A 24428-nucleotide genomic window follows, 5' to 3' on the forward strand; every position below is an offset into this window, starting at 1 on the left:
CTTCTTTTTATGTATAGAACAGGTACTTATACCGCGGCCTTTCATTTTCTGAAAATCGTGATATTTTGGCATGGTCTAATATATATACATATATGTAAATATATATTTATATATATATATATTTATATATATATATATATATATATGTATATATATATATATATATATATGTATATATATATATATATATATATATACACACTATGCATATATATATAGTATATATATATTATGTATATATATATACTATGTATATATATATAGTATATATATATATAGTATGTATATATATACTATGTATATATATATATATAAATTTATATGTATATACATAGATAAATATATATATATATATATATATATATATATATATATATATATATATATATATATATATATATATGTATGGATATATATATATATATACATATATATATATATATATGTATGTATATATATATATATATATATATATATATATATATATATATATATATATATATATATATATATATATATATATATGCAGGGTGGGGCAGAGAACTTGCTTATTTGAATTAGCCTTCCTGAAGTGTGATTTGCTACGATAACTTTAAGGAGGAGCTTAATTGAGAGTGCAAACTGTAAAGTTTTGTTTATATGATGAGCCACATTAAATTATTTTTTTTTTTCTTTGCAGTAGTCATGGAATAGACAAACGTGGAATGTGCTTTTGCGGTTGAGGCATATTTTTTCTGTGGTAAATTAACCATCGCCACACAGCGTGCATTTTGTCGGCACTTCAATGTTGCACCTCGTGGCCGTGTTCCAGGACAACAGTCGATCGTTTCGTGGGTGAAGAACTTCAGGGAATCTGGAGATGTGAAGAAGAAGCTTGGTCTCCAAAGGACTGCATGATCTCCGCAGAACATCGAAGCAGTGCGGCAATCCATCTTGAGGTCTCCCCAACGATCTGCATGCAAGCATGCATCAGCTCTTGGGTTATCAGCTCGTTCTGTTAGACGGATCCTTTATGAGGAATTGAAGTTCCATCCCTACAAGAATATCCCAATCGCCCAGGAACTGATTCCTCAGGACTTCGATGCTCATGAGACTGCGTGTAGGGCCCTTCTTGACTTGCCTGATGACACGCTTGAGTTCTTCAGCAATGAGGCGCACTTCCATCTTTCTGGGGCTGTGAACAAGCAGAACATCGAGTATTGGAGCGCTGAAAACCTACGAGAACTTCACCTACTACCTCTACACTCGCAATGTGTGACTGTTTGGTGTGCAATATCCTTGAGTTAGAATAATCGGTCCCTGGTTCTTCGAAGAAAATGAGAGGACAGTTTCGGTGACATCTGAGTGTTACGTGACGATGTTACAGGATTTCTTCCTGCCAAAACTGAACAAGCCAAAACTGAACTGCGCATACATCAAGAGCATCCATGGTTTTCTTGAATGAAGCCTTTCCCAGGCACGTGATCTCTTTGAGGGGCAATCTTCAGTGACCAGCCAGGTCCCCTGATCTTGCGCCTTGCGATTATTTGACAGACCCAACAACCTGAACTATCTCAAGAATAACATTCATGAAGCCGTCGCCAACATTCCTATTGAGATGTTGAAAAGAGTTGACACCAATTTCCGGACACGACTGACACAATGTATTGATATCATCTTTAAAACTGACAAATTGCAAAATTTACTTGTTCTTGATAATGCTATTACAAAATTCATTTGTATATATTCAATACTTTTGTTATAATATATGTTTCAAATAAGCAAGTTTCTCTGCCCCACCCTGTGTGTGTGTGTGTATATATATATAAACACACACACACACACACACACACACACACACACACACACACATATATATATATATATATTTAATATTTGTAATTAGAAAAGAATGATTCAATTACTTTGAAAACTTTTGCAAATAAACTATATGAAGCAAACCCTACTTTATCAAAAGCTTTTGATATGTCAAGATCACTTGCCTAATGCCATCTAATGCACGAACCTTCCTATTACAACAGTTAACAGTCAGCAGTAGAATAAGAGGATTGATATCTGTATTAAGTGTCAGAGGCACAAGATAAGATATTAGAAATTTTTAGTATGAAGAGTGCGGTCATTAGTTTTAAAATATGAATTAGAGGAAAAGTTTTTTTCAAATAGTTCTGTTTGTAGTTGTAGTTCTGTTACTAAATAGTTATTGATTGAAAAGTTTTTTCCAAATAATTTTTGATTGTTAGAGAGTTTTAGACACAAGATGAGATAATCAAGATAAGATATTCAAAACACGAAGACGCAAGATAAGATATTAAAAAATTTTTTAAATAAATATTTGAATAATATGCAAATAATAAGAAATTGACAGTTGAACAAAGAAGAGAAAAACAGGCAGAGTGAAGGTTGACTTAAAACCAACAAGAAGGAATAAAAGCTTACTAAATCTTGGAGATTATAAAGGGGGTGCAATTTTCTGCAAAGGCAAAAAACATAATCCCAAGGACAGTTACAAACAAAAAAATCCTGCAGTAGTGAGAAAAAGTAAGAACCTCAATAGTATAGTTGTAAAGAGTGTATTGGCAGGATAAATCTAATGTAAAAAAGTATAGTTGTAGAGAGTGTTTTGGTAGGATGAATCTGATGTAAAAAAGGTATAATTTAAAAGTTTTAGTGAGATCATAGTATGATTTGAGCTGCCTAAAAAAGAACAAGGCGAAAATGAGCAAAAGCTAGGGTCAGAGACAAGACACAAATCAAGGAATGAAGGTAAGTGATTAGGGTTGTCTGGAAAACGAGTCACAAAGTATCTGAGTAGAAGATTAAGAAAGACAAAAATTTGGGTTTTAGTTCCAGCAGGGTTAGTGGTATTAGAGCCTAGCGATATACCGTGATGAGCATTAAATAACCAGTTACCAATAACAACATTCTGATAAATTGAAAAAGGACTTTTTCAATTTATCAGAAACAACATTGAAAAGATTGTAGTCTTGGGGGAAAAAAAAAAGAATGATAAAACAAAAAAGAAATCTAATTTGCAGCCAACTTTAATTTTGTCAAAAGCCAAAACAATTTAACTGAGATTCAGAGCTGTACCCTCATTAGAAGATAACTAAAAGAGTTGCATAGCCACTGCCTGAGGTACAAGCAAAAATCCATAAGTAGAGTCAAGAAGATTCAGTGTTTATCAGTGTTTATTCAGGCAAGAAACTTTGTAACACAGGTTTACTGCGTAATATCTACATCAGGCAATAAGATTTAGACTATTTAACAGAAATTTTTTGCTTACCCCTTATAACATTTTTGTCTGGATTTCAAGTTTTTCCATATAACAAACTGAGTTGGTTATAGAGAAACATTTCAATTGATTTCATAGAAACTCTTATTTGATTACAATAAACATTACAAATGATTAAAGCATTACATATAATAAAATATTGAATGACAAATATTAACTTATAAATACAAACATCTAAACGTATTTAAAGTGTCAAACCTTTGCTACATTTGAAATAACAGATCCAAAGAAATCATATTTTATTCCAAAAATTTGACATACCAACTCACTGATACTTCCTTGTGCTATAAAACAACATTAAAACTAAATTAACACAATCATATTCGCAAATAACAATTAAAAAAAAAACTTGTTTATAATTATTAAACAGCTTTAAAAATTTATCAATGCAGACTAGTTTGTGGATTAATTAAAAAATCAAATTACAGCTCACAATGATTTGTGAATGTTAGATTGGAAACACTTTCTTAATTTTATTTTAAGGAATTTTTTATTTTAAAAGTACAAAATTTTAATATAAACAAATAAATAATAATTTAAAGTAATACTAATTACCCATTAATAATAAAATAAAAAATAATTAAATTAATCCTATCAAAGTATTACTAAATTAATATTACTTTTGTGGTCAAATATAAACAAATATAAACAATAACAACTACAATATAGGTTAATTTAAAAGTTTTTTATTGAGTAAAAGTTTTTCCTTAAAGTAAATATATGTATCGAAGGTGGCTAAAGAGACTGCCAGTTTTTACTTTGTCACTCAAATGAAACCTTTTTAACTAATAGTATTTATCATGTAGCAATTAAAAAGTTTTTTTAAATCTGAGCTAAATGCTAAGAGTCATAATTAAAGTGAGAGAGGTTTGAATTTGAAGGGGTTCTTAGTTCATTTAAGCATTTTAGATGCATACTACAAAAAATATATATAAGTTAAATTTCAAATAAGTTAAACAAAGTTAAAAACAACAAAAATATTTAAAAATATATACAATAACAATGTATATAAGGTACATAATCAAAGAAAAACCGAATAGTTTTTTATCTTAATCAAACTCTTCTTCTATTAAAAGCAGCTGCAGAGTTGCTTTCGATGTTGAATATTTTCTTCTACATTGAATATACTATTTTACATTAAATCTATTCATTTAGATTTAAGCAGGATAAAGAAATATTCATATTCATTGTTTTTAGAATCACTCACATATATATATATATATATATATATATATATATATATATATATATATATATATATATATATATATATATATATATATATTAAAGTGATTCTAAAAACAACTTTTTTTGAAACTGTCTGCTGCAACCCGCTAAATGTGTTCTATGTAATAAATTAATACTAAATTAAATAAAAGTTTTAAATAAAAAAAACTTTTAGGGGTCGCTCAAGACCCTTAAACATCAGACGGGTCCCTAATATTTAAAAAAAAAAAGTTCTTCAAAAGCATATAATGCTGGGTCTCAAAAGAAGTGAAATTTTATAAAAATTTCAAAAATAGTAAAAAAAATTTATGGAAACACAAATTAAAAAAGTTTGTACAAAAAAACTATGAAAATATGTACTTTTTTATTTTTAGTTAAAAAATGGTAGTTTTTAAGCCATAAAATCTAATCTAGTATTCTAAAATTTAAATTAATCTAGTATTCTAAAATTCTAGTAATCTAAAAATAGTAATCTTTACATAAAATGATTATTATTTTTAGAATTTTTATAAAGTTTCACTTCCTTTGAGACCCAACATGATATGCTTTTGTAGAATTTTTTTTTTCTCAAAATATGTCTCATGTCTTGAAACACACACTCATATGCACACACATATATATATTACAATATATTTATTGATATTGTAAATATTTTTAAATATTTTCATTGTTTTAAACTTTGTAATTTTTTTGTAATAAGCATCTAACATGCTTAAATGGGTTTACAACTTTACCATTTGCCTCATTTGTGACCCATGTCATTTTTTCCTGATTTTATAACACTCTCCTATTTTTATAGAACAAATACTTTTAATTAAAAATTTTATGCATCTAAAATGTTTAAATGGGCTAAGCCCCCCCCCCACTCAATTTTAACCTTTTGCCCTAATTATGAATCTTAGTACTTTGTTTAAATTAAAACAAACTCTTTTCTATTGTTACAAGACAAACTCTCAAATAAAAAATGCTTCCTTTGAGTGACACAACATAAAATCTGGCAGTCTCTTTGGCCAACCTTGATATATATTTTCCCATAGATTTATCACTTTTTTCCAGGTTATCTCTGTCATTGTTCCAAGTTATCCTTGTAATTGTTCAAACAGTTAAAGTAATAAATATGCATATTAACTTTTCTTTAAAGCAAATCCCAATTCAAAATTCTAAATAATAACAATTATAATTTCTATAATATTTATTGAATATTTTTCCTCAAGTTCAAAGTTTAAAAAAAAAACCCAGAGTTTTCTGGGTTTTTTAGGCTTTCCAGGTTTTCTAAGTTTTTTAGATTGAGTCCATGTAATAATAACAAAAAAAACAACTATTCTTACTTGAATCTTGCTTGTCTACTAAATTATAAACATCGCCTTTCTTGCCATGAGTACATAAAAACCAAATAGCTATAGCAACATCATTAACATGAACTGTGTTCATTTTTAAATCTTTACTCCATAGTAACTGTGTTAAATATACAAAACTATATAAATCATGAGACATTCATTCATTATGCATTTCAAAATATAAAATAATAAAACAAAAAAAATTTTTTAACATAAAATCATAAAACAACCTTCAGAATTAGGGTCGGCATTCGGCAATGCTGTCCTAAAAGTGTTTGAGGACGGCTAAAAATTGCCGACCTCATTACTATACTTTATGGTAAGACCTTTGTATCAAATTTTTTTTGCTGACCTGATGCCGACCTTTAAAAGATGGAGGTCGGCAAACTATTGCTGACCTCATTTTTCCTAATTCCGAGGGTTGATAAAATGATTATAAAAAGCATTAAATTTTTCTGAACCACAATGACAGTTATAAACAATGACAACAAACCTTCATTTTTTCTTGAAGTTGTTTGTAAACAGCTCCAATTATCAGTCGAGGGGCTAAAAATAAAAAATAAAAATATTTTCTATAAATGCAATATACTATCATTACACACACACACACACACAAAAACAAGGTGCGGAAAATTAGCACCAGATCATTTTTAAAACCAGCCAGTGGATATATTTATTATATAAGTGACCAGCCTTAAAGAATACTTGGTCACTTATATAATAGATAGGGGAGACCGGGGCTAGTTGGCTCGGTTTTTACTCTATGAGCTCTGTACCCCTAACAGTACATTTTTTTAAAAATATTAAAGTGTAGTCTTAAAGAGTATTCTTGGGGCCTTTCCAGACCCTCAAAAAAAAAAAAAAATTTGCGCCAACTTACTCCACCACGGGGTAAGTTGGCGCAAACTATAAAAATGATTATTAATGCAGTATTAAGTGCAAAATTAATAGAAATTTTTTTTAAATTAATTTTTGCAACAATTCTATCCTAAAATTTAAATTTACTTTTAGCTGGTACCAAATATTAGTCCATATAAAAGCCAAACAGTAGCCCGCCTTTTATCTGTGGAAAAATAAACTAAAAAAATTTTTTTTTTAATTTTTTTTTAAGAATAAATATTTTCAATATTGTTAAAAATTTTAAAAAAAAATAATAATTTTATAAAAATAAATATTTTTTTCCATAGTAAATGCTATGAGCCAACATACCCCGTGAAAAATTTGTCAACTTACCCCGAAAGCTTTTTTTTTTTTTAAACAGTCTATAGATCCTGAAAAATGGCAGCTTTGAAAAAAAAGTCTGACTGGATATAGTAAACTAATTGTGACTGAAACTTTTAAAAATTTTTTTTCATACGACTAAATATTTTCTTTGTAAAGTAAAAAGGAAGCGATGTTCTAAAAGTTACGTTTTTGTCCAAAAAACGCATAAATCTCAATATCTCCCATGCGCATGCGCGAATCCTGACAATACTACAGTGAATGATGAAATGGTCAATAAGAAAGTTTCTGAGTAATTTTTGTCACTTTCTGATGAAAGGCTCTAAAGATAAACACAGTTCGTCAACTTACCCCTGCGGCCAACTAGCCCCGGTCTTCCCTAAGAAAGGTGGTTTTGGGAAAAACACAATACCCAAAACAAAATGCAAAAGCAAATATTGTAAAAATGTTTGTGCCAATATAAAACAAGTGCAAGAGCACTTAGACCTACAAGAGCATATTTAAAAACAAGATTAAAAAAAGAAAAATGTTGCTATAAAGCAGTAGATAACCTTCACATGTTAATGGAGGAAATATTTGATTTTGATATTAATAAATTTAATCACAGAATGAGTAATGATAATTGGACTTAAGATTGCATTATCTTAAACACAGTGATTTTTTTTATACCATTTAATTTTAATTATAAAATAATCTAATAAATATAATGCAACAAAAGAATATATAATTGCCTTTTTAAAAAAAAAATTAAAAAAAAAGAGAAAATTATATACTTAAAATATCAATTAATGCTAAAATAATGTCAAACTGTTACTTAATTATTAACTTTTAAAACATACTTAAGCTATGTTTGTCACTAATACCATATACAAGAGCTGGTCGGATAATGACATAATCTAACCTATAAACAAAAAAACAAAAAAAATGTTTAATTATATATGAATATTTTTTCTATAGGGGAAGGTGTTTTACCCTGAAAACATTTTACCTTAAAACATTTTCAAAAATCCTGTGTTTAGGGTTGTGTTCAAGAAAATGAAATATACAGTTTAAAGTAATTGCCGCTTGGAGGCGTGTAAATCATATTTTAAATTATAAGAAATGATTTGTTTTGAAGTCATTTGATGTGTTTTGTTTTTGTGCAACAAAAAAATTTTTTTGAATTATGTATCGCTGAACTAAACGTAAGTATAAAATTTTATTTTGCTTATTCTGATAATGCAATTATAGAGATATATATATCATTATAGAGATATATATATCATTATAGATATATATATATCATTATAGTATATATATATATATATATATATATATATATATATATATATATATATATATATATCATTATAGAGATATATATATCATTAAAACAGAATAGTAGTGGAACATGCAGATAAAACCTCAATTTTTTTGAATGCTGAAATATTTTTGAATATAGCCATTGTTGTACCTTGAAACATACTACATTGCTGTACCTTGAACACGTTTCAAGGTATGTGGTTTAATATATTTTTAATATATAATAACTAAGCATATGGTTTAATATATTTTTAATAATTTAAGATCATGAAATCAAAAGAATGCTTAATGAACCATAAATTTATATATTTCAAGATAGTAGCAGTATATCTAGACTTTTATAAACAAAAGATACATAATTATAATAAAAGTAACATTGTACAGTTTCTAGTTAATGATAATAAAAGCTTTATTTTTATTATTTTGTTTTTATTTGATGACAACATAAAGACTTAAATACAAATTTAGAAAGTGTTTCAAAGTATACTATCTGTTTCAAGGTACAAGACAAATGTACCTTGAAATGATATTTCTTCCTTCACAATATTGTAATTTTTCTAGTTAGATGAATGTCCAAAATTTACAATATATGGAAACATAAGCGGCTATGATTTTATAATGACGTATTTTGTTTTTGCTTTTAATTTTCAAAGCTTAACAAAATATTTGATTGTATTCAAGATACAACACCTTCCTCTATACTCATATATTATATAAGTATTTATACTATATAAGTATATCTTATAAGTATTTATATTATATAAGTATATTATATAAGTATATTAGATTATTTTATATTATACATTAGATATTTATATTATATATTTATATTATATAAGTATATTAGACTCTATCTGTTGACCAGCCTCGCACCCCTTCTTTATCTATTAGGCTGGCGCAGATGTATTTTTAATACATTGCTTCCAGTTTAGGATGTTGAATGCTGGATCTTCTTGACTCAATGCATGGGTTTTGCTTGTGTCTCTGTTTTTATGACAAGGCAGCCCATTCTATTATCTCCTAATGAGGGTACAGCTCTAAAACTCAGTTTTATAACTCTGAGGCCGGCTGGTAGTCAGGTTTCCTGAACTCTGTGGTAGCTCTAAGAGAGACTGATTTCATCAACAGCTGAAAAATATCAAAGTATTAACAGTGCCATGTTGCGAATGGATGGTGTCCCTGTTTGTACTTTTGGTGTGCATTGCCGAGGCCATATTTGGAGCCCTTTGTTCCGACATAGGGTTTATTAATAGTAGGCAATTGCTTGGGCTATTAAACAGTGTTCTGAGTACTACCTATGCTTTGAGTCAAGTTTTTCAACAAATATAAAAATGAATAAAGTACCAAAAACAATAAAACACAAAAAGCCATCATCATCATCACCTATCATTCACTAATATTCATGGTCTTCGAAGTAAATTCCTTCTGTTAAGTCTTATCTCTTGCAAAGTTCACCAGACCAACTTGCTCTTTGTGAGAATAATTTGAGTTCAACTGTCTCATCTTGCAATCTTAGTGTTGAATTTACCCATTTGTCATGAAACTAGGTTTGAATCCACAGACTATTCTTTCATGTGCTTCATTTAGCACCACTTCACTCTATCGCCTTTCTCTTTGTTCTATATCACTATCCTTCATCTCAAGACTGCACTTTTTTTGACGTTATTTCTGATCATATTGACCAAGCCCTCTCTCTTTATCCATCAGCTAATATAGTTGTTGTCAGTGACTTTAATGCTCACCACTCTGAATGGCTTGGCTCTAGTGTCAGTGATTCTATAGGCATTAAAGCCCACAACTTTTGCCTTTCTCAATCCCTAACTCAAATAGTCAACTTTTCAATTCGCTTTCTAGACAACCCGAATCATTTACCTACTTTACTCGACTTTTGTCTTGTTTCTAATGCTAGTCAGTGCTCAGTTTCTCCACATCTACCCTTAGGTGCTTCTAATCACAGTTTGATCTCTCTAAAACTAATATCTCATTCTTCTTCATCACCTGAATTCCCTCTCGACGATTCCAGGTCAAGCCTCACTCTCGTCCATGGTTTTCCTCACACTGTGCTGCTGCAATTGCCAATCCAAACCGTTACTTCCATATCCATCAGCTAAACAATTCTCCAAAAAACAGATGCCTGTTTATTGCAACTAGAAACCATTGTAATAAAAGTTTTGTCTAACACTAAAGCCTGCAATTCTTAGGTCATGAAATCTCGTATCTCATCTCAAAAATTAGGCTCTCGCAACTTCTGAAGAATCTTTAATAGTATTAATAATAAGGGTAAATCTTTAATTCCACCTCTCTTGTATGAATTTATCACCTGACTATCATTATCATCAGAATTTATCACCTCACTTAAAGATAAAGCTGAATTGTTTGCTAAAAACTTTTCATCAATATCATCTCTTGATTCCACTAGTTGCGTTCTACCTGATATTGCCAACAAACAGATTGATCAACCTGATATAGCTGACAAATATTTTGATCCATTGCTTGACATTCCTATCACTCCAGCTTCTGTATCTAAAGTGATTTCTCGCTTAGACTCTTCTACAGCTTGTGGCCCGGACAACATACCTGTTATTGTCTTGCAGAAGTGTTCTCCGGAGCTGTTGTCTATACTCTCAAAACTATTCAACAAATGCTTATCAGAGTCTTGTTTTCCAGCCTGCTGGAAAGCGGCATCTGTTATCCCTATCTTCAAAAATTCTGGAGAGCAATCTGATTCGTCTAACTACCGTCCCATTAGTCTTCTTCCTATCATAAGCAAGGTTTTTAAATCTTTAATTAACAAACAATTTCTTATCTTGAATCTAATAACTTACTTTCTGATCATCAGTATGGATTTCGATCTTCTCGTTCTACAGCTGATTTGCTAACAGTAATAACCGATAGGTTTTATCGTGCATTAGATAAAGGTGGAGAGGTTAAGGCCATCGCTCTTGACATTTCAAAAGCTTTTGAAATTTAAGCTTTCTTCTTATAGTGTATCTGGCAACATCTTTCCAATCATAGTATAAAAGTTGTCCTCGATGGACAGCACTCTTTTTCTTATTATGTAACTTCGTGGGGTTCCTCAAGGTTCTATCCTTGGCCCTATACTCTTTTTTTTTTTTTTTTTTTAGATTATTCACCTCCCCAGTGTGCGGAAAAAGTTCATGTACAAAAGTATAGTTTAAAAAAATTATCTGTATGGTGTTTTCTTTCAATATATAGCGTGTTTTTAGTATTTTTTTAGTATTCATTCGAATTCTTTTAGTATTTTTTTAGTATTATTTTGTTTTAAATTAAAGTGTTATTTGTTTCTCATCTTGTACAGAAACTTTTGCTGTTTTTGCTGTTTATATTTTTGTACGGGAACTTTTTCCGCACCCTATATATATATATTTATACACATGCATACATGCATACATACATGCATACATACATACATACATAAATACATACTTACATACATACATACATGTATTAAACATACACTGATTAAAAGATGATAAGGGTCAATGACCCTTTCCATCTTTTAATCTTACATTTTTTACTTCAAATTACAGAGCTTTCCAAAAATTTGAAAAGCTCTGTAATTTAAAGTAAAAATTATTTTTACTTTAAATGACAGAGCTTTTCAAATTTTTCAAATAATAACAAAATAATGAATCTTGGACTGAAGTAATATATGATGTTTTTGTAATAATAAATAACAAGTTGTGAAATATTAACTTAATTTCAGATTCATACACATATAAGATTACAACCATAACAACTGATAAAATAAAACAGGTGTTAATTAATATTCTTACTATTTTTAAGGAAACTTTAAGAAAACTAAAGCTTCTATTCTTACAGAACATTATGAGTAGTGAGGTACTTTTAGTTTATTTTCAGGGATCCTATTGTTCCATAGTCTAGTTTGGAACTCAAAAACCTCAAATTGGAAGTTTCAGCAAAATTCAACCACTGCATCAAGCCTGGTTTATATTTTGTTATTTCAAATAAAGAACAAAAAATAAAAATCACCCGTCAATATCACGCAACTTCTTTTCAAGATTCAGCTTAAACATAGCTAATGAAGTCCATGGATTTAACTTTCCTTCCTCATCGCTAGCTTTCTATAAGATTTATATAAGTTATACAAAAAAAGTCATACTTTCTATAAGGTATATATAATAAAAGTTATAAAAAAAAAGTCACAAGTTTAAGTAGAGGACACTAGGACATAGCAGAATAATTAGGGAAAAGTCATCAAAAAAATAAAAAAGCTAATTTAAATTGAAATAACTTTTGGAATATGAGGAAATGCAATACAAATTACATTCTGACAAAAAAAAAAGCTTATAGGATTAAAGTAAAAAAATTTAATATTTTTAGAAAAAAAAGCCCATTTGCCCCATGTTAAGGGCAAAATGGGGGTACATAATGGAGTAAAAAAAAACTTATTCACTGTTAAGGCATAGTTTCCAGGTAAAATGTAATCATTTTTTTTTTCTTCTAACCCAGGGCTATTTCAAGTAACTCAATTACTTAAATACATAAGTTTAAAGGACTCAAGTACTTGAATAAATTTGTATTAAGTAAAACCAAACTTTTTGTTAAATTAAATAAACAGAAAACTTGTGTTTTATAAAACTTTGTATAAAAAAGTAATCTGATTTTGAATTTGAATACAGCTCTAAAAGTAAAATATTACCATTTATTTACATTTATATTTTGATAATATCTCAGCTTTATTTTGTGGGCTTTCTCAAGATTTTTTTGATTGTTTTCAATTTATTTCTAGTATTTTTGTCTTATATATTATTCTTATTGATCTAGTTTTGTTTTATAAATATTTCTAGTAATATTTAAAAAGAAATAAAATGAAAAATGGAAGGTGAATGGATGGAGCCTCCAAAAGAAATTGTCAGAAATTTGTAAATATATCTTAAATATTAAATATAAATATTATAAAATATTGTAAATAAAGTTTTGTAAAAACAAGTGTAAATAATATTGTAAATAAAATATTCTGAAAAATAAGTGTTCTTGAACTTCCAAGGTAATACAAGCAACAACTGTATATATCATTAAGAAAAAATAGAAAACATAAAAATAAAAGTTACAGAAGTTTTTTGCCAAACTACATCATTAGGAACAACTTTAAGTTCGAACAGTTTTTTCAAGGAAGAATCTTTTAAACATGTTTTTTTTTAAACCACTATCAAAAATATTTGAATGATTGCAAGGATTTTTTTGAAAAATCACCTCTTAAAATGTTCTTGATGATCTTCAACGCTGTTGTTTTAACAAGTTTGGGAGAGAGTTGGCTTTAATTTTAAATACAAAAACACATTTCCAATCTACATGAACAAAGAATGTTTCTGCAGCTTTACGTTGATGTTATAAAAAAGCAATCAAATATTGTGTAGTGTTAGGGGGTTTTTATTGTTTATTTTCTAGCCTTTTAAAAAGACTTAAATTTGTTTTAAATTAATTTTTTACAGTTCCATTATAATAAAAAAAGATATTTCAGAGTAGGAAATAAATTAATTTTCTTTTTATTCATACATTTTTAACTTTTTACAAAAGCAGTTTAGTACCCCTATCATTAACTATGTTTATTAAATATTTTTCTGCATGATTTTTTAATCAAGGTTTTCTCGTCTGACTTTTTTTTTTTTAGATTATTCACCTCCCTAAGGCCCGAGTGTGGCCACTACAGTCGAGGAGGCTACTCATTTTTTTTTTGTGTGTTTTTTATTTTTTTTTATTTTTAGTTGTTATTTGTGGTGCAGCCCTCTCTCAACTCTTTAACTCCGAAACACTAACCTTGCTAAGAAAGGCCGCTGTGCGGAGAAACTAAGTTGAGCGCGGTACTTCCAGGGACGTGGTGGGAGTCGAACTCCGAACCTCTCGCTTACAAAGCGAGCGCTCTTACCACTACACTACTACCGCATGACTTCCTAAAGTTTACAGGAAAAAAAAGTCAAACAAAATATCGTCAAGTTTTAAACTCACAAATAACTAACGCTCAAATTACCTGCAAAGGTTAATTTGTTAAAATTATGCTTGCGCGCACAAATTTTTATTCAATTAAAAAAAGAAGTTTGATAATATCCAATTAATCTCATGCTGAATTTTTTTTTTTTTTAATGTTAAAACAAGTTTTATACAATATTAAGAAAATTTAAATTGAATACTTAACACTAAAAGAAATAGTTTTATTAATGCTATTGAAAAATGAGAGCGTTGCTTGTCTCTTTTTATTCACTTTCATTAAGATGGGTTGACGTTTGATGTTTCTATTACAACTCAATAAAAGAAAGTAAAAAAAAATTAGTAAACGCGCAACTGATTACTTCAAATTTATTTTAAAATAATTCATTCATTACAATGGCTTTGGATCGGCAGGAAAAAGCTATGAAAAAAATAAATAAAAGATTAAAATAAAAAAAGTACAGTTGGTAGAGAAAATGTCCTTACTTACATAAAAAAAATTTTAAATAATAGTTTTATCTCTGATTTCAATAGGCAGAGATATAAAGTATTTCTTTATCTTTTGACATATCTATTCTTTATTCTTTATCATTTGACAAACTGTAAAAATTAGTTATTTATAACTTTTCTAACACTAGTGCGCAAATTGTTTTACTATTTAAACTTGATACTTAATACTAAGAAGACAATTGTTTTATGAAACGCTACTACAAAAATACTTGTGCTACATAAAACAAGATTTTACTAAATGTATATATTTTTAGGAATCCTTTTATAGAAAATTCTAAATTTACCTATAAATCATTCATTTATTTATTATATTTGCAGCAAAAACTTACAAGAAAATAAATAAAAAGATTTAAAGAAAAAAAATGTGAATAAGTAAACATTAAATAAATAAAAAAATTTCAGTTAAATACAGCAATTATTAAATATTTTGATAATAGAATAAAAATAATATATTAAATATTCTTATTAAAACAATAATAAAATAAGAACTTCAATCATTCATGAAAAAGAGGTTATTAACCACTAGTAAAATGAAAGTAATTTTAGTAAGTGAAGCAAAAAGAGAAAAAAGAAAAAAAAAGATCTTGTTTACATCATAAACTCGTTAACGAAGCAGATTAAAGTAGCATGTCATAAACAATAAAATTTAAAACGCTTATTTAAAATTTAAAAGATGTTATGAAATTTTAGTATACGCATTTTCCAAATTACATCATGAATATTTGCAAAGCTTTGTTTTTCAAAACTCTGATTTTTTTCAACTGGTCAAACATGACTCAAATTAGCAATTTTAGTCATTTTAGGCAGCCATTGACTGTGTACCAGCCGTTATTTTCCACGCTGATCTCTTTACATTCATTAGCATTTGCTTTTTTTTTTTGATACAGAAATATTTTTGTCATTTTAAATTTTTACCCAATTTTTACGTGTAGTTGGTTCATTTTAACTCAGGGTGTCTAACAGCAAGGCTTTATATGGAGAAAAGGTAAGGATCATAGTAGATCATAGAAAAGGTAACATTCATTTCCTCACTGCCTTGATACACTCCATTACAATCACTGTTCTGGTACTGGAATAATACATATTATACAGTTCAAAAGCAGAAAAAAGCAGACAATAAGCTGGTACAATCAGGTAAATGAAGATGAATTGTTAGCAATAGCTGTGTCAAATGTACCAGCAACAGAGGTTGTTTGAGAGAAATGTATATCAGAAACTTCAGCTGCCAAAAAGTATCCTTCTAAAAATTACTTTTAGCCGTAAGCAAGGTTTTTAAAAGCTGTTAATGACATCTGTCACCACGCATGCAGAAGTTAAACTTAACCATTTCCTGATATTGTAATTGCATTAGCTAAAGGGCTCTATAATAGCTAAATGATTTTTGTTCATTTTTAAATAAACCAAACCTATAAAAATTATGCTAATGTCCATATTTATTTACCCTCTTTTGGAGATTGGACGCAATTGGATATATTGGGTAAATTGAAAACATAGTGGGTACAGAAAAAGGGAATATAAAGACAAGATGTAGAGATTTAGGAAACACAATTTAAAAAATTCTCTTTATATGTAATAACATATAAAGAGACACATATTTACAAGAAATTAAATTGTTAATTGAAAAAAACATTTGTTTGGCAAGAAATTAATTTATACTTTTTTAGCTAGTATGACGCAAGTGGGAAAAGAAACTTGGGTACAAAATTGTCCCAAGAAGTTAGAACAATTTTGCCCATCCGTGAGGTCAGTGAGTACCCAATGGAATAAACCTAAGGGAAGCAAAAGAACCCAAGATTTTTATATCAAAACGCCTTTTTGTGTACGAAAAATTACTTGAAATCAAAAAATAAAACCAATTCGCTCCCCTTTCTTGTAGATACATTATATAAATCAAGAAAACAAGATGAATTCCTTCATCTTATTTTCTTGATTTATATAATTTGCAATCTTTTAAGTTGTTTATTTATTGTTATCTTGCTTTAAAAAACTTAAAACTTCATCTTTTCTTTTCCAGTAACTTCCAACTCGAATAGTGGTTACTTGCAGCAAACACTACTCGAGTTGGAAGTGAAGATGTTTAAAAAAAAAATCTTTTATAATTGAAAAAATTAAAAATGTCAATTAATTTTTTTTTAATTACTATAAAAAGTTGCAAAATATTTTTATATTGTATTAATTTGAAAGAATTATTTTATTTCAACAATCAAGTTTTCACTAAATGTGCACACTTTACGTATAATATTTTTTATGTTTGTCCAATATATTATGTGGCATATATTATTAGCACCTTAACCGTTAATAAAGACAAAATTTTCAAAAAATTCTGATGACGTATGTAAAGATTCCAGGGGGAAAATTGCATTTTCAATTTTTTGAAAGTATTATGCTGGTCTTATAGATTACCTTTAGAATTATATCTTAAATATTTCTTTCCATAAGAAAAATGAAAAAGAAAAAACCAGGTACAATGGCAAAAACAGCTTAGTCCATTGTTTACAATATAAGAAAAGGCTAAGTCACATAACCTTGAAATATTCATAGCCATATGATCTTATCCAATGATTTTTTTAAAAAATAAATATAACTTGATAAAGATGGCTGATTAGGATGAACTTATTGAAGTTACTAATGAAGCAAAAAAAACAAACAAAAAAGCTAAAGAATGATCATCACAAGTTCAGAAAAAATAAAAACTTTTAACTCATAATTTTTAATTGGTGCAAATCTCTTTCAAACTCAAGCTTTTTAAGATTGATCTTCAAATCTTGTCCTTCAGGATTAGTTGAGATATCTTTTGAAAAAACATTAATTCTTATTTTCAGTTTGTTGCACTTTGAACATGTATCTGTTCGAGGATAACCAAAGGCAGGGTAAACCAGGTATCAACTGCATCAGATTTAAATGTTTTGAAGTTGTAAAGGAAGAAAAGTTTCTTTATTAAAAACATTTAATAGCGAGCAAAGAAATGCAAGATTCATTTCTAGTAGAACTTATAATGATAACTAACATAAATAGAAGAAGACCATGTAAAAAAATAAGCCAAGTAGAAATAATAGTTTTAGCTACAAATAAAAATTGTTTGTTAATAATGCTAGCTGTCAAGTTGTTTTAGTGTATTTCAAAGGATTCCTTTCTATATTTCAAAGCATTCCTTTCTATATTTGGGTTCAATAAAAGGTAGATTAGAAACAATGAAAAGAAGTCTATCAACTAAAGGTACATTGTTTTATATATAGGAATTTATTATAGAAGCATAATGGTTTTGATAGTTGAAAAAACATTGCTTTAAAAATAATATTTTAAGAATATAATTTTACAAGTTAACTTTATAAATAAATTTTAAATTTAACAATATAACTTTAGGTGGGCCACCAAAAGATATGAGAGGAAAACACTACAAGACGTAAAAAAATACAGATGACATATGCAAAAAAATAATAAACAACATTTCGTAATTCAGAGGAAGACAGTTTCATTATTCTCAAGAGAAAACTAGACTATTACTTACCTGAAGAACTGAATATAAATAAAATGTTCAACATGTTTATGATTCTTCACCCAAATATAAAATTTTTTTATGAATCCTATAGTACATTATTTAACAGCAAGTTTATTATTGCCTTTGGTTATCCTCGAACAGATACATGTTCAAAGTGCAACAAACTGAAAATAAGAATTAATGTTTTTTCAAAAGATATCTCAATTAATCCTGAAGGACAAGATTTGAAGATAAATCTTAAAAAGCTTGAGTTTGAAAGAGATTTGCACCAATTAAAAGCAGAAACTTTTTATAGCAAAAAAAGAGAATCAAGGTTAAAAGCATTGAGAAAGCAAAGCTTTGGAGCCATTGCTTTCAATTATCAAAAAAATTTAAAAATGCCAAACAACTCTAACAGTTTTTTTATTATAAAAAGAAAATTTTTTTACTTTAACATTAATTTGTTGGCTAGAAAAGATGTTTTTATCTATTGTTACAATGAAAAGGTCACTTCATAGGCCCCCTTTTTTGCCAAAAAGGGGGCCTATGAAGCGACCTTAAATACTGTATGATTTTTTTATTCATCATTTAAGTCCATTAGTAAAAAAAATAAATTTGTTCTGTGATTCTTGTACTGTTCAAAATAAAAATTATACCTTCTAAAGGTTTCTGGATTACACGGTTCAACATGAAAAAAGATTTGACTTTATTAAAGTTACCTTTCCTAAAAGAGGTCATTCCTAGTTGGAGTGTGACAAAGATATGGGTCTCATTAACTGCAAACCTCAAGCCAATATACCTTCTGATTGGGTTAAGATATTTAAAAATTCTTGTAAAAAACCAACTCCTTTCCATGTACTTGAACCTAAGCAGGATATGTTTAAAAATATGACTTATTTCTTAAATCCTCACTACAAAGCTAGGTGTCCTGTAGTTACAAGATGTACAACAAAGATGACCAGGATGATTTTGAATAAATATATAGTTTTTTACTGAAAAGTTCTCTTGTTTGAAAAAAATATATTGTTTTGTTGTTTATTTTATAGTGTTTTAAAATTACTTCATGCCAGTTGTACTTATTTCAGAGCTAATTATATGTTTAAAATAAAAATAAAAGGTCAGCGGGCCCACTATACTACCACTATAGCCCACTTTAATACTCAGTTCTTTATGCCTGTAATTTGTGATTGATTTTTTAGCTAAGTGGTTAGCGGGAATATTTTTTGTAGATGTGACAAGGTAAACAAAAAAAAAAAAATTTATGCATGTAGTACTTTTAGCACAGTGCATTGGACTTTCTATTTTTATAACTTACATTTTTGATAATATAGAATTTTCCATTATGTGATCATGGAAATAACTAAAATTCTAAATTTATTAATCAAGGATTCAAATATTGTTGAACTTAGTTTGCCTGTAATGAGTTTATAGTAAACTTAAAAAAGCAGAATTCAAGTCAATATTGACTCAAATTCTTTTGAGTCAAGTTACTATGTAATCAAATAGTATTTAAAAAACGGCTTTGAGACTTAAAAATTAAATATCTCGAAACTAAGCAAATGTGGCTCTGCCGTTTTTCTCCTGGACTCTTCATATATATATATACATACATGTTCATATACATACATACATACATACATATATATATATATATATATATATATATATATATATATATGCAATCATTTGTTTGAAACTGTGTGACAATGCAAAACCTTGTGGTGTAACCCATCATGTATTCTAAAAATTTTTATTTTGCAGATATTTAGCGCTTGTGATGGATGCTTTTTTGAGAAGGTGGCTAATGTGGTCTGAATTTTAGTAAAAGCTGTATTTTAAATCTCCTGTTAATCTTCTGTTAAACTAAAGTTAACAGAAGATATTGTTGATTTCATGCTCAAAAGTGACAATAAAATCTTGGATTTTGGTATTAGCAATTTTGATGTGATAAATGGTACATTGTTATTTACTATTACAGCAGCAAGCCTGTTGCTGTAATAGTAAAAGACAACAAATTAGGTGGTGGTTAAAGAGGTTAAAAAGTCAAATAACAAAAAAACTCATTTCAAAAGTCAATTTTCAATAAAATTAAAACAATACTATTTTTTACTTAAGTATAAGCAATTATCATTTTTCATCTTAAAAATGGTGGCAATTAACTCATAACTAAGTTTTTCTCATTTATGCTATTTTAGTATATTTTTTGCTAATCATCCAAAATATATCGTTTTCCTTTATTGATTTACTAAATGCAAATTATAATTAAACCCTTCAATACAAATTATTATTTCTAATTATTACTATTGTTTCCTTAACTTATTTTTAAGTTTCAACTGGAAAAAAAGAAAACCATTTTATTTTGCTTAAATGCTATACTCATTTTTGATTGGTGGGAAAAAATCATAAATGCCACAGTACTTATTGCCATTAGGACCATCAAGGTAATGTTAACTTTATTTTGTATTAAAAACTGTAACAGTTTTAAAACTATGTTATTGTCCACCAATGTAAAACATTTTGCAATTTATATTATTCAATATAAACTTGGAACTAATATTTTTAACTTTTTGTTTTTGAATGTATTTATATTTAATATTACAAAAGTTTGGCTTCTCCTTGTTGACCATTTTTGACAATCAAAGATGATCAACAAGAATCAATTATAGAAGATCAAAATACCATTTTTTTTAAAAGTAGGCAATCATTGACTGGCTGTTACTTTAAGTACTGTTTTCTATTAAGTTTCAAAAATTTTTTGGAGCTCAAGAATCAGCTCAGGATTACAAGGCCTTGTTACAAGATTTTGTTGCGTAACGAAAACACTTAACACATATAAATGTAACTTAATTCAGCTTTGATATTTATATTGTTAAAATTTAAATGGCATCATTAGCAAATTTAAAGTACGCTTTGTAATTTAGACTTATTTTTAAACCACATTCAAAATTAAATGTAAATTCAGTATTTTTAAAAAACTATAAATAATAAATTACTTCACAATTGCAGTTAACATGTTTCTAACAATAATTAATGACTTAATGTTATCCAAAATAAAAGCTGTATAAGAAATATCAAAAAACAGCTTAAATATTCCAAGAGATAAAGTTTTTGCTTAAAGTAAATTACTGAATATGAAATTGCCATTTTGTATGTAAAATGCATACAGCATACTGCTTCTTAACAAGGCCTGGATTACTTGAAATACACAGCCATAGGCAAAGTTAGAGACTAAACACTGGAATCCGTTTTGAGATTTATCAATATCAGCTTGCACAATTATCAACTTTTTATTCCCAGATATGTGTGTTTTATAACAAAATAAATCAAAAACTGTACTTTAACTCCATTTAACATTAAAATCACTAATTAATACCTTATCACTTTCATACACTTGTGCTGTGGATAATTCTATATATCTCTTTACTTTACAAGAAGCTGACTTGGTTGCAACATTCACTCCAAGGTTATATATGTGTTCAGTATACACCTTAACAATATTTGTAACATTAAAAACAAAATTTATTGACAATAAGGTCTGATAATAAGAATAAATATTTTCTGATAATAAGAATAAATATTTTTATAATAAGAATAAAAATTTTTAAATAATTTTGCTTCATTTGAGAACCAACATAATATACTTTCAAAAAACTTTTTTTTAATATTAGGAACCCATTAGGACCATCTGTAGCAATCCCCAATTATTTTTTATTCAAAAAATTTTAAAATCCAGTATTGTTATATTATACAGAAGCCATTTAGGGGGTGCCAGCAGACATTTTTCAAATCACAATAATAGCCATATATGATGTCACCTATGGATTTACCTCATCTCCCTGTCCATATCTAGTTTCAGACGCAAGATTGATAACATAGTCAAATAAAAAACCATTTGTTGCAAATACACGTTCCACATGAGCTAAATAATAAATATAAAATATAATAGTAATAAACTTAAAACTTAAATTAATTAATCTAAGCAAGTAATTTTACTATTAACTCCAAAACTTATTCATGGTTTTTATAACAATTGGAATTAGCAAGGACATGAAGTAAAGAATTTATAAAGCCAAAAGAATTCCAAAAAGACAATCCAAATAAATAAAACCTGTTTAAAAAATGATTATCAAATGATTACACAGATAAACAAATAAAATTTTATTGTGCATATCTTGTTAACTAGGTGGTTTTTTAAAACAAATTAAATATGCTGATTTCAAATATGCAAACCATTTTTCACCATCACGTCAAGTTGTAAAGATATTTGGGTTCAAATCTTTAGTATTCAAGGTACAGTGGTGGCCAAAAGTCTTGGAACAAAACATTTAACGACCAAAAAAATTTATTTTTGATCTAAAGTATAAATTTTGAAAGTTTGATGCTTTTGTTTTTACATAGCAATATGTTTATAGTTACATATTTGTATATTGCGCAATTTATTATCATTTTTTATTATTTATAAGCAATTTATCAGCTATATTATGCCAGAACTTTCACCTAAAAAAAGAGGAATTATTGCTGCATTACATGAACAAGGTTTAGTTCAAAGAGAAATATCTGAAAAGCTTGGTTGTTCATTATCAACTGTAAGTAGAACTTTAAAAAGGCATAAAGAAGAGCCCCAATTAAATTTTACTTCAAAGATGAGATCAGGCAGGCCCAGAGCAACCAACTCAAGAACTGACAAACTTATTGGCCGGATCAGCCATGCAAATCTGCACACGAGATTTCAAAAGAAATTTTTATTGAGAAAAAAGTAAGTGATCGAACAGAAGGCTTTTGGTTGATTGCAAAACGAAGGCATGCAAGCCAGCAAAAAAGCCTTTTTTATCATTAAAAAACCTAAAAGATCGAAAAACATTTTGTTAGCGCTACAAAAATTGGACTGGAGAAAATTGGTCTAAAGTTCTTTTTTCTGATGAAACATGTATTAAACAATTTAATGTTACAAACAACTTTGTAAGAAGACCAAAAAACTGTAGATATATGCCAAAATATACAGTTAGCAGTGTCAAGGCTCCTGTGTCTTGTATGGTTTGGGGTGCTATTTCTGCCAAAGGACGTGGGCCATTATGGATAATGCCAAGAATACCACAATAAACAGCAAAGTCTATTTGGATGTTATGAAGGAGAAGTTGCCACCTTTCATGCAGATCTTGAACTGCACTTATTTCCAACAGGATGGTGCACCATGCCACACAGCCAAAATTGTAAAGAAGTGGTTTGCTGATGAAGGAATTCAAACCCTTGAAAATTGGCCTGGGTCATCACCAGATCTTAATGTTATTGAAAATTGTTGGCATATTATGAAAGTAAAAGTTGCTGCCAAAAAGCCTAGATCCTATAATGATTTAGTTGAAGCAATCAAATCAGTGTGGATCCATGAAATTACACCAGACTATTATACAAAACTTGTTAACAGCATGCCAAAACGTATCCAAATGGTAATTGACAATAACTATGCTTCCATTAAATATTGAACTTTTATCATGTATGTGCATGTACCTATCATCTTTAAAATTGTTATAAACACTTATTTTATTGAAAAAAATAAAAAAATTTACTAATAAATTGTTTTTCACACAAATATATTGATTTCATAACATAAAATATGATGTTCCAGGACTTTTGGCCACTACTGTAAAGTCCCTAATATTGTCGAAAAAAAAGTTATTCAAAAGTATGTCAACCTGGGTCTCAAAAGAAGCGTATTTTCATAGAGATTTTAGAAAAGATAAATATTTTTATTTAAAATTTATTGACAAAAAAAATTATGTGAAAAAATGCTAAAGACTTTTAAAAAAATTTTAACAAAATGTTTCTCAGCAATAATACAAAAAGTACTTGTTTTTATTACAAACAAATACCATTTTTAAAATCTCTATGAAAATACGCTTCTTTTGAGACCCAGGTTGACATACTTTTGAATAACTTTTTTTTCGACAATATTAGGGACTTTACCTTAAATACTAAAGATTTGAACCCAAATATCTTTACAACTTGACGTGATGGTGAAAAATGGTTTGCATATTTGAAATCAGCATATTTAATTTGTTTTAAAAAACCACCTAGTTAACAAGATTTGCACAAT

At 28.1% G+C, this 24428-nt stretch overlaps 1 protein-coding gene across 1 annotated transcript in view; it reads right to left on the bottom strand.

Annotated features, from left to right (window-relative positions):
- Window positions 1-24428, bottom strand: part of LOC100209027 (uncharacterized) — a 47043-nt gene that overhangs the window by 6293 nt on the left and 16322 nt on the right. The window contains exons 5-11 of the mRNA XM_065804093.1: window positions 22165-22256; window positions 21711-21824; window positions 12394-12485; window positions 7917-7978; window positions 6350-6402; window positions 5848-5974; window positions 3491-3576 (exon numbers count right to left, since the gene is read on the bottom strand). Coding sequence (XP_065660165.1) covers window positions 3491-3576; window positions 5848-5974; window positions 6350-6402; window positions 7917-7978; window positions 12394-12485; window positions 21711-21824; window positions 22165-22256 — 626 coding nt within the window. The remainder of the gene's footprint in view (window positions 1-3490; window positions 3577-5847; window positions 5975-6349; window positions 6403-7916; window positions 7979-12393; window positions 12486-21710; window positions 21825-22164; window positions 22257-24428) is intronic.

This window comes from Hydra vulgaris, chromosome 08, assembly GCF_038396675.1.
Source record: "Hydra vulgaris chromosome 08, alternate assembly HydraT2T_AEP".
In the NCBI taxonomy this organism is placed as follows: domain Eukaryota; kingdom Metazoa; phylum Cnidaria; class Hydrozoa; order Anthoathecata; family Hydridae; genus Hydra; species Hydra vulgaris.